Raw genomic sequence first — 12,329 nt, 5'->3', positions numbered from 1 at the left:
TCCCTGGGCCGGCCGGGCCCCCGATGCACTTATCCTGATGGTAAAAATTAACATAGCACCACAGCACAAATCAAATGTCAGAAGTGACTTTCCATAAATAAAACAGACAATCCAGCTAGCACTCGATGTATAGGGTAGGACATGACTGTAGCTGTGCGACACAACCTATAAACTAAACAAACTAAACTACATCATAACTATCACCTCAGCTTGGCTGTTTCTCTATCAAACAGGGATTGACTCCATCCTTAACCACAAACCACTGGCTTGGAGCCAGGAGGCTGCGAGAAGAATTTTTACTTCTATAAATCAAAATCAGCTTTCATATAGTACATCTACTTAAAGCTTTTAATGAGATCTATCTATTAACAAAGCCATATTGCTGTAGTCATAACCAAAATCTAATTTAGTAGTAAAACTTAAAAGATTTAAACAGACATCAATAAGAGGAACATAAATATTTTGGCTCTGCTGTTGTTGTACGTGGTCAGAATCTACTTCCTGCTGGCCACAAGCCTGTAACACACTCCCCTGAGCGGGTGATAATGTGGTAGGACAGCTTCCAGTTTAATAGACACCAAAGAGTATAAGTAAACACAGAAGCACATAAATTATGCATACATGCAAACACACACATGCAGACACGGTGCGATAGCAAGGTAAGTGCAGGTTTCAGGAGGCGAGTAGCTTTAATACCTCTATAATGTCATGCAAAATTTGATCTGAGGGCTATTTATCAGCCAAATTAAAGAGAGAAAGCTGACAAAACAAACCTATTTTTTTGACTGAGCAGCAGATAAAAGATCTGAAGCTATAAACAGGCATAACGAGCCAAGAAGTAATGTGCCGTTAGAGTGCCATGATGTTCACATGGACTTAGTTGATTCGCTAATGGTGGAGATTTAGAACAAACACATCATTGCAAAAGTTCTCTGATTCACCACTTAAGACATCTAATAGTTTGGAAGTCCTGAAACGTACAGTAGATGCGACGGTGTATGTCTTGTGGACCATTAAAAGACCTGTTGATGCTGTACGTGGAGCAGACTTACATAACCAGCCCAGTGGTTCTGAACCACCCAGAAAAGTCGATTATAACTGAAACCTTGTGGACTGTTGAGGTTGAGCTACACATGATCAATTTCCTCCCTTTTTTGGCTAACGACTCGGCGTAAAACCCAAAAACAATCCACAATTTCAACTTCTTTCCTATAGTCATTACTATTGAGTTTCACACACATGCACATGCTTTATGTCAGAGAGTGATCAAGTTAAATCTATTTCCTGTAAAAATAATTATGAATGGTTGGGGTTGGAAAGTTTTGATGATTTGTTGTGTATATAATTCCTGTGCAAGTCCAGGCTATTTTACCCATATCAGCCCCGTTGTAGAGTAAGATGTGTGGAAATGATGAATCTATAGTTATTAAACACACAGTACCAGACCCTGAAAACATCAACATCACAGCAATGGTATTTTCTCAGTCACTCTCACAACTCTTCTTTCATTTTCATTTTCCTTTGTGGTTTCCCTGCTACCCCTTGCCTGGCCTCTGTCTTCTTCTGAGGTTTGTTCACGTTGCTCCTGATCCCACTAACTGAGATGAAGCATTTTTGAAAGGTGACATTTTCAGGAGCTACGTCGATTTTATTCAAAATAAATCCTTACCAATCCAGTCAAGCACACTTGACACAGTATATATTCATAAATGTGTGAAGGTTGTAAAGAGGCACCAGGCAATTTGCAAGTTGATGACTCCTAAAATCCTGTGAGGTGATGTTAGTAAGCCCATAATAGCACTCAAATACTGTATACCCACCTGATGACTTACTGAATACAAAAGGGAAGAGAGGACCAAGGTCTTATGTCTACTGAGTCCATGCTTCCTTCGGCCCGAGTGCTCACACACCATTTTAGGAGTCAGGATTGTTAAGGTTCGATTTTTGTCTTCCTGCTGGCTCAGAACATTTCCCCACGGATAGCCACAATCCGTGGGGAAATACCCAGAAGTGGAATTTGATTTGGGTAAATAGGGCAAATCTACTGGGTCTGCATTAGTGGGGATGAGATGCTGTTGTCTGCTGAATCTCACCTTTCAGATTATAAAGTGGGGCTATTTTTACACAAAACTCTCGACTGCTGCAGCTTTAAGCATACTTTATGTCATATTTCATTTTTCAGCATATACAAAGCTTTTATATTCGGGAGCTCCACGTCGCATGCTTTTTCAGGCTTTTTCAGAAGTCATTTGTTTTGAAATTAACAGTTACCTTGTCTCATCTACATATTTGTTCTGTCAATCATCATCCTACTGTTCTCAACCTGACTGTCGCATGTCCTCGTATATTCCTCTTTTTCCACTTGCTCTTCTATTAGTCTGTACCACTGTGTTTTTCACTGTGTGCACAGTGTCTTCATTATTATTTCCGGAAACTTCAGTGTGACTCCTGACTCCCAGCCACCGTTACCTTCAGAGAACTTCATTTGAACTACAGCGGGAAGCTGCCGCTGACACTGTATTCTACCTGATGGTAAAGAACAGAGAGTAAAAGAAAGGGCAAGGAGACAGAGGGAAAGAAGTCGAAAAGCGGAGGACAAAAAAAGAGGAAAAAGGGAGAGCATTAATGTGATGAAAACGTCCCAGTCACTTCGGACAAACATTACCTTGGGACGTCCACTGATTTTAGCAAGTCTGCAAGGTGCTTGGATTGGGAGGTGTGTGTTTTGGGGAGTGGGGTTTCAAAGTCAACTACTTTGACTTTAAGAAACTCTACTGGTAAACTTTAAAGTGATGTAGTGTAATGTGGTAACGAAGGTCACGTCCAGATTGATTTTAGCCCTGTGTGAAAGGATGCAGCCTCATTCATTTGAAGGGAGCCAGTCTGGTGACACAGTCACGGCGCCAGTACAGAGGGCTCCAGCAAGAAAACACAGGGTCATGCTGCAAAACAGTTTAACCTCGACAAACCACAAGGCAACAGCAAGCCAATGTGGTGGCCAATCAAATATGTGCAAGCACACACTGCTGGTAGATGACTTTGTAATCTGAATGGCTTATTTCTACTTTTTACCTTGCAATCATTGCAACAAAGACTTAAATAAAATGAAAACTTTTAAAACTAATTTCCTATGTGATCATTTTCAAGAGTTGTAAAATCCCATGACATAGTACTGTAAACCGCTGTGCAATGTTTTGAAGTCTGATAAGCCTTCAAACTCATGGATCTGTTACTTCCTGAATCATAGTTCATATTTCACTGTTGCATTAAGCATCAAGCCCTGCAAAACGCAGCCCACTGCATTGTTTTAACACAGGGCTGTTTTTGGTCTGACCACCCACTTAGAGTTAACTAACTAATAATTTACCTAAATGTGTAATTTATGCACGGATATTGCCTGCACATTCGGAAAATCACTGAACAACTAATTGTTGAAACATAAATTATGATCTCTACCATTCTGCCTGGTGTGCAAGTGCACACTGAAATCCTTATTCTTTCAAGTGCTGCATACTTTAATTCAGCCCATATGGAAAAGAAGCAAAGGCAAGAATGAGCAAGTGAAACAATGAACATACAGAGCTTGAATATCTTTGGTGATGGCTTCAGATACACATATAAATCCAACAACCAAAAACTACTATTTATTTTAATTATCAGTGTTCAGTGTTTCTATACTTCTTGGCTGCTTTGTTTGGCTCTCCTGACATGAAACAATAATGCTAGAACCTGTAAAGGAATCTCTTGAATGTAGATTGTCCAGGCATTACAGAAATTGTCTGTAATGCCTAGACAATGGTGTCAGGGCAAAACCGCCTGTCTCCTAATCCTTTGTAAATGGATTTCATGTGCAGTTTTATTGCCCTACAAAATCCATGCTCATACAGGTTTAAGAATGTTTGGGTATCTACAGTGATCCGTTACTGTTACAGAGATTAGAGATTGCATACCTCAAGTAATTCTTCAAGAAAAACAATATAGCCAGAACCCAGTACCTGCCATATATTTTTAAAGTGAGAAATAATGTCAGAGATGAATATGGTAATAGAGGAAATATATTAGATCTAACAGTGCTACCTCTCCTTTTTTACCTGTCAGGTACACAAGTATTTATCTTTTAATGCAGGTACAGGTTGGCATTGAAGAATTGTATCCATGATAGTGAATATGTGCTCTTACTATTTGAGGTTAATTCAATTATTTCTCAAGGTTGCTAAATAACATGAGTCACATTCAAATATAGCTTAAGAAAGTGTGATTTGGAGGGGGAAAATTGAGAATTTGAACTGATGAAAGGAAAAAAAGAGAACAATGGAGACACGAGGAGCATTAGAGAGGGAGAAGGAACATACTGTCCTCACCTGCCGCAGCATCTGTGCCCTGTCAAAGCTGCTTGACTTACTATAATATGCACAAATGCTTTTCAAACTCTCTGCAAAAGCAAGGGGAACAATGGAGAGAAATTTACACACACACACACACACACACACACACACACACACACAATGCCATGCTGCCATGTAACGATAACTGTATGTTTCTGCAGCCTCTGTGACCAGCCTGAAGAGCATCCCTTCTGCTGTGTCCACTGGCACTAACTCACCGAAACATATTACCTCTACACCTCCTTTCCCTCCTCTTTCATTGCCTCCTTTCTCCACTTCTCGCTCCCTCCTCCCAATCATCCCTCTATTGTCACTGCTCCTGGATCTGATTCTGTTACTACTAATTTATCTTAAGGGACGTCACCGGACATTCCGCCATTCCATCTCTTTATTGCTATTTCTAAAAGCAAGTTGCAGTGCACTGAAAGTCCAATACAGAAATGTCTCTATACAGCAAAACATATTTCCTAAATAAAAAAAACAAGTCAGTATATCTATAAACTTAATCATATTGCCTTCCCACATCCATATGCCTGTCTCTTTCTTTCTCCAGTCTCCCTCTCCCTGTCCTGCCTTCCTTTCATCCTTGCTGATATCAGCTGGGGCAAATCCACTAAAAATAAACTTAAAAAATCCATCTTCATGCCTCATTCAGCCATCCTCAGCAGATGGTAACTCACTGTCGTCTCTTTTATATACACCTCCTCCGCTCTGTAATGTGCTGGCTTACTCTCACTCATTTTTATCCACCCAGCACTGCATCTATCCACATTATATCCATCCCTCCTCAGCCTTCGTTCACTGAAGCGAAAATCCTTCTCTAAATCACCTTTGCCCCTTTCATGCATCTCTCTGTCCGTTTACTTCATCTCTCTCCGTCCGTATACTTTTGAGATTTGAGGTGAAAACATACAGTAAACCCCTTTGTTTCAGTCACGATGATGACTGCTTACATCTCATTACTGGCCACAGTTTTCTAGTGCATGTCCAGTCTTGATTTGGAAATGACTGCGACAGGGTTTTCCCATCCCCGCTTTGTCCACCAGAACCAACTCTTCTACAGAAAAAGCAAATTCAGCGGATTTTATGACTTTTACAGTACAATCCTGCTTGGACTTTCCTGAGCAGAACTTCGGCCCAGTATCCTAGGATTTATGTCCATATTGGACGATTCCACACCTCACAATTTTGGTCTAGTGCCAACATTCACTGTCAATGCAGGAGACAGTTTGCATCCCGCTGCAGGCTTTTAATTAACAGTCACACTTTTTAACTGAATTTAAGCTGATCTTCGCATAACTCTAATCGAGTGTTTTAGATTTCATAACCTTAAGCAGACCTTATTCATAGTTTATTTTCCAAAACCACAATCTTTTTCATATACAGTACTTGCCTTTTGCAGATTTTGTAGAAAGCGAGAATCGTTAAAAGGTTTGCATTGAAAATAATCCAACTGAAATTGCCTTTCCTGTATGTAAATGGGGTTGAGAATTGAAAACAAAGACACATGCACCTGTCTCTACTATCATTCTTTTGACTTTCTTTCTCCCGTTGTATCCTTTCCTAACGTCTTTCCTCTCTTCTTCCCACTTTAGCTTCCATGTCTTCCCTTGCCCCCTACACCCCTTGCTGTTTTCTTATAACATCCTTCCTTTCCCTCACTTCCCCTTTTCGTTGCAGTCTCCCTCCCTTCTTTCTTACCCGCCTCCTTTTTTAATTTCGCTCAAACCCCATTTATTCACTTTCCTATATCACTCCCTTTCCCTCTCCACACTTTTTTGTCATTCCTCACCTCTCTGTAAAGCCTCACTAATCTGCTCCCTCCTAGCCTCCCACTTCATTTTTGCTCATTCACTCACATTTTCACATTTGAATTTGTCTTAACCCTTTCTCGATTCTCCGCATCTCTCTCTTGCCGCTTTCCCCTTTCCTAACAAGTCTTTCTCTTACTTTTTCTCTAACTGCTAGAGCCAGCTCATTTATACAGTATGTACGCTGCGCTTTGACACACCCTTCCGCCCCCCCTCCATCCATACCAACCCTTCCCTCCGTACTTTTTAGCTGCATCGGTTTCTTTTTCTGAACTGGGAATGTTGGAGTAATTCACTGAACACAACACCCACACTCTTACCTTGCTGTGTATGCTTAGTACAGTGCTCGTTGTCCGCTGGGTCTATTCTTATTCTACCTCTCCCTCTTTGCTGTAGTGCTGTGTTGCACCGAGCTATGCCAAATTTAAACCCAAATATCTACTCCCAGTCCTTGCCATGCTGTCGCAAGCTTCACAATCCCTGGTTGCTTGCGCTCGCCCTTCGCCCTGTGCTCCTGTCTTCTGGCTCTCCCTGTCTTTCTCTCATCTCTCTACCGGGCCTGCAGTGTAACAGGAGACTGATACCTATTCTCTATCTCGTCCTTCCTCCCTATATTTTTTTATACTCTCTTCCTGAAAAACCAAACCTCACCCTGCCTTACCCTGCGCGCACACAAACACAAACACAGACATACACACTCACAGACAGAGGCCCAGTGTTGAGAACAGATCAGGCTCAACGACTGAGGCTAAATAGTTGGACAATGCTGCCATCTGCTGGAAAAGTATTGGAACATCAGCTGCTGTTCCAGTTTCAGATTCCTGGTGCTGTGCATACTAGCTCCCTGCCGCACTGTCTCGGATTACTGGGACTCTTGAACAGAACAGAGCCATCATGAGCGTTGTTAGGAACACCTGAGCTTTCCCTACAATGACATGTCAGAATGTCTGCTGTGATAAAGGGCTGTCAGAGTGGAAAGGCTACAAGTGGTTGAAGACCCCTTAAAATGGCAGTATATGCAAATTAATGTTGGCCCTGCTGATATGACTGTTACCATTGTCCTCTATACATAATGAAAGACCCTATTAGAAATGAGAATACCAGAGAAGCCAGGTATCAACAAAAAACCATTAAGACCATTCATTTATCAAAATCAAAATAGCAGATTAGAAACCAAAATGAAATATTGCATTTGTCTTTGACTATCGCAGTGTCAGGCAAAATTTCTGAAATTCTCACGCACTGCCAGGTACTTCCCCCAAGTGTACCCTTTGTCTGCAGTGGATGTACAAAATCACGTGACAGATTTTTCTTTGTACCCAGCTCGGGTCTCATGTAGTAGCAACGTAGTGTACAATGGGTTTATCAATTGTTTTTGTTTTTGGGGGGTTTTTTGGTTTTTTTTAGCAGCTGCCCTCTGCTTCGGGAAATGACGCCAATTATAACGGCCTGATTGAGCTACAATAGTTAAGCTGCAAGTTGTGAAAGACTAAAATACTCCGAGCTGAAGTTAAATGAAAAGATCACTTATTAATTATTTGTGGTTATGTCACTATGAGAATCATCTTACACATCGCACAATGTCTTTGGATCCGTTGTTAATATAAACATTAATAAACATTAACCTTTAATAATAGCCTTTCTTACATGATCACAGCAGATGATAGCTTACATTGCTAGCATATACAGACAAATGCCGAGTTTACAGAAACTCGGGCTATGTCTACCACGCCTTCAAAAATAGTGTGTTCTCTAATAACTCCTGGCAGCTCTGTTCGATTCCTTTACTTTGTCCTTTCATACAAAGAAAACACAATCATATGAAAATGACTAAGTTAGTACATCCCTGTGGCCTAGTGGTCTAAGGCACACACTATGTCTGTTGTTCAGTTCTGACTGGGGACCTCTGTTACATGTCACCCCCCCACTCTCCCACTTTTGCTGTGTGTCTTTACTGTCAACTATTAAATAAAGGCAAAGGGTAACCAAGCGAAGCTACATTTATTTGCACAAAATTTAGTTGCCTCTCATGAATTATGTTTAACATGTACGTTTTACAAATAGATTCAATGTGAAAGTTTCCTAGTTAAATTGATTTTTAAAAAAAGTTTCATGTACCTCCACATTGCACATTTTCAATATTTATTGTAAACACACAAAGGTTTTCCTGTTTGTGGCTTCAAACATGACACAGGCAGTTAATGCTTCTGAGACTCTACACTGGGGTTAATTCACACACAATCAAATGGGTTCAAGAATTGCTGTAATATATATTTCATTGAAACTCTGAGGGCTGTCACTGGTCAAAGTTAGGAACAATATCTTTCAAAAGGTTAAACAATTCTTTTATTTTCTGTACTTAAGATGCCCAACAGCTTTACCTGTGCAGAAGAACGGTCTGATCCCTCTTCTTTGTTTCCCTGTTTCTTTTGCTCACTCCACAGAATAAAATGTAAATGAGATGAATAAAGGTATAAAGCATTGTTGAAATTGTGACAAACTGTTTGCCAATCAGATTATTGCAATTAACTCAAAAAGTAACAAACCATAAGTTATTTGTAAAGGTGTAAGTAGAGTAAATAGTAATTCATAAAAACTATATGTAACATGTAATGTAGATATTTAATATTAGATAGATAGTAATATTTACCACAATTGTGAAGTAGCTCACAATGTGACAGTGGGTACAAGTGGGTTCTGAAGGACAACTATGACACATAGCAGCTTTGCGAGTTTTACTATACATATTTTTTACTAATACTATGTTACAAAACTGTTGCTTTGGCATTTAAGACCAAAATACTGCATCCTCCTGCAGATATTGGTTAAGTATCTTGATCGTAGTAAACATAAAGTTTATCTAGGTAGTGATTACTTTATTTTATTTGTATTTTTTTGTTCCCCTTTGCCAGGTTCACTTGTCTTTCAGGCTCATACTATTGCTTGCTTTGAAAATAGAAAAATGCCCTTAAAGTCCTACTTGCTTAGACAGTCACAGACACTGCTAATTGGCATTAAAATTAACATGGATTTCAGGCCATCTGCCTCTGACTAAATTGGTTTGACTGATCTATTGTGTAAACCGCCTGCAGCTGCACAGTGTAATCATTGTTCATAAATCATATATGGAGCTTCAGGTTATAAGACACTGGTTAGTGAGTCCACTTGACCAGACGTGACATTTGTTCTGAGAAAATAAAACCTAATTTCCTTTGAGAAGATACAGCATGTTAAAATCAAAACGTGTGTGTGTGTGTGTGTGTGTGTGTGTGTGTGTGTGTGTGTGTGTGTGTGTGTGTGTGTGTGTGTGTGTGTGTGTGTGTGTGTGTGTGTGTGTGTGTGTGTGTTTGTGTAGGTATATATAATTCCTGGATATCTACTGACAAGTCATTTCGTCAAAACTTTTGATCTGACACCTTCTCCTCTGAAAGAATGGTGAGTTAATATATCAAAATACATTTTGAGTATGAAAAAGGATTACATTTTTATTTAGAATTTACCATACTATTATTAAATATATCTTTCTAGATTAACTAATAAATATTTAATAAATCTTTTGTACAGACACTGAATGCGTGTACCTGTATAAGTAAGTTATCGCTGATATCATATGTCTTTTGTGTATGTCGTGTGTGTGAATTCAATAGCTGTTTGCCTAATTTCAGTGATGAAGAGTACCATGCTTATCTTTGCACCACTGTGTTTGCTCCTTTGCTGGACGCTTCCTGTTGGCTCCAAAAAGGTGAATGGTTTTCCATTCCACAGGTTGGCACATAATGGGTTGAGCTAATATTGAGTTGGAGTACAGAAACATATGATTATTATTCATTATACTCTCACAATATTAAGTTGTAAGCTATATTTAGATGATTATCTTTGAAACTGTTGAGCATTTCACTTTTCTTACTGAGATAATTGTGCTTATATTACTTGACAGGAGAAGATATAAGAAATGAATTGGAGATGATTTAAGTATTTTGTGTATCAGCAGGCAAAACAATTAAGAGCACTAATACACACTAGTAGTAGACTGTTAACCAAATGCAGCACTGAGTCTGACCAAAGTCCGCAAATAGCCAGGAAGAGTATCCACAGGCTAATGAGCACTGAGTATTATGTCTGACAATGGTAAGGCACCAAATCTGGTGAACCCCGAGGCTTCCAAGCAGCATTTTCAGTTTTCTTTAGCATATCGGCAGCAGTGTGATACAGTATGCACAGGAAGTGAAGAGGGCAGTGAGTATGCACATTTGAGACATATGGGTTCACAGCAGTTCTGAATATCCCAGTTTGTACAGCTACAGCTAAGTCCCAAAGGGGAAAATGTGTCAGTCTAACTCGCATTCATGAAGTAAGTTACACTTTGTCATAGTAACAGTTTTACGGGATGTAATTCTTCCATAGGCCAGATTTCTAGACAAATCTAGTGGGGAAAGTACATTTACTCAGTTACCGTACTTAAGTGACTAATCCTATTTTTTGTGACATTATTCTTCATTTTTTGTGACATTTTTTGTAACATTGTAATTTATACCCCACTGCATTTATCTGAGAAGTTTAGTTACCAGTTATTTTTCAGATTTAAGATTAGTTTATGAAATATGCATTGTCAGAGATCTACCCAGCAGCATATAAAGCCATTAAAATTAGGTCAGCCTTGACCAGCAATAACAATTAGGGAATTTATTACGTGTTAATGCATCAATAATAATGCGCCAATAATATAATGACATAACATTTACAAGGGCCGATCTGCACAATGAATACTTTTACTTTTGATACTTGGAGGACATGTTGGTGATGATACTTTTACTCGGGTTAAACTTTGAATGTCGGACTTTTTTTCTTGTAATTAAGGACTTTTATAGTGTAGTGCTGTTCTTTTAACTTACTCAAATGATCGCAATACTTCTTCCACCACTGCAGAGTGGTAGAAACAACTCTAGTCCATGACCTTTCTTTGTGTTTCCTTCTTCCTTCCCCTCTAGATCAGCATCTTCACTTCACGAGATGCCGACTAGGCCATCCCACTGAACATGGCTGTAGATGCTATTGATGACATGTACTACGGCTGCAATGCAATGATGGAAAAATTGGTCGGCAACAATTACTTTCAAAAAGAGAATATGGGATTATTTAAGGATGTCTGGAAAAGGGCAAATAGTTGTGCAACCCAAAGATTTGCACATAGAGATAAAGGAGATGAGGCTTTAACCGAGAATCACATGCAAGCAATCTGTGTTTATACAGGTGACGATAGCAAGTTTTATGAGACGTTCAATGCTGCAGTCCGTACAAACAAAACAATCTATGGCACCTCCTTTCCATTCCACTTCTTACATTTCTGGCTGACATCTGCTGTACAAATCAACAAAACCTGCAGCACCACTTACCGCAGAACCACTGATGTGTTTACTGGCGAGGACAATCAGACAATTCGGTTTAGTTCTTTTACCTCCAGCTCTTTCAGAACAAACCTTCGCAAGTTTGGTAAGAAGACCTGCTTTAAAATTAAGACCTGTGTAGGAGCAGACTTGAAGAAATATCCACGCTTGAAAGATAAAGAACAAGAAGTGCTCATCCCCCCTTATGAGATGTTCAAAATAACGAGGATAATCAAAAATAAACCTGTAGAAAATATGAACGACTGTGAAAATGTGTATATCCTAGAGAGTGCAGGAATCCACAGCAATCTAAACTGTCACGCTGCATAAATAAAAGACCAGTGGTTCTTCTTCAACTGCTGTTGCAAAGTGGGCATTTGGTCTTGTTCCGCAAGCTACTTGTGCATAATCTTTCTAAAATCCAAGCTCATTACAATATACTGTATCTATGCATTCTCCTCAGCCCCTAAATTCATGCTTGAGTGGTTCTTTGATTATTGCAGGCTTAAGTTTCCATACTTCCCTAACATGCCGTTCAGCAACATGAGCAACAACTTTGTAGAATTTCTAAAAGGCATTTGTGTTGTGTTTTGCATTTACCAGCATTTCTATGTGCAACAAATACTTAGTTTTGAAATGTTTTGAAAGAAATCAATAAATTTGTCAAACAGCAAAATTTGTTTTGTTTGTTGAATGACTGAGATCAATCCACCATCAAGTTGGTCAGCAAAAACTGAAAAACACAAACT

At 39.4% G+C, this 12,329-nt stretch overlaps 1 protein-coding gene across 1 annotated transcript; it reads left to right on the top strand.

Annotated features, from left to right (window-relative positions):
• The first annotated feature begins 9,863 nt into the window (after positions 1 to 9,863).
• LOC120800723 (ecto-ADP-ribosyltransferase 5-like) lies at positions 9,864 to 11,910 on the top strand. Its single transcript, XM_040147010.1, is given in 2 exon segments — positions 9,864 to 9,938; positions 11,185 to 11,910. Coding segments are annotated over 2 exon segments (801 nt in total).
• Positions 11,911 to 12,329: the final 419 nt, after the last annotated feature.

This window comes from Xiphias gladius, chromosome 15 (assembly GCF_016859285.1).
Source record: "Xiphias gladius isolate SHS-SW01 ecotype Sanya breed wild chromosome 15, ASM1685928v1, whole genome shotgun sequence".
Lineage (NCBI taxonomy): Eukaryota > Metazoa > Chordata > Actinopteri > Istiophoriformes > Xiphiidae > Xiphias > Xiphias gladius.
This window is presented reverse-complemented; position numbering and strand designations above follow the sequence as displayed.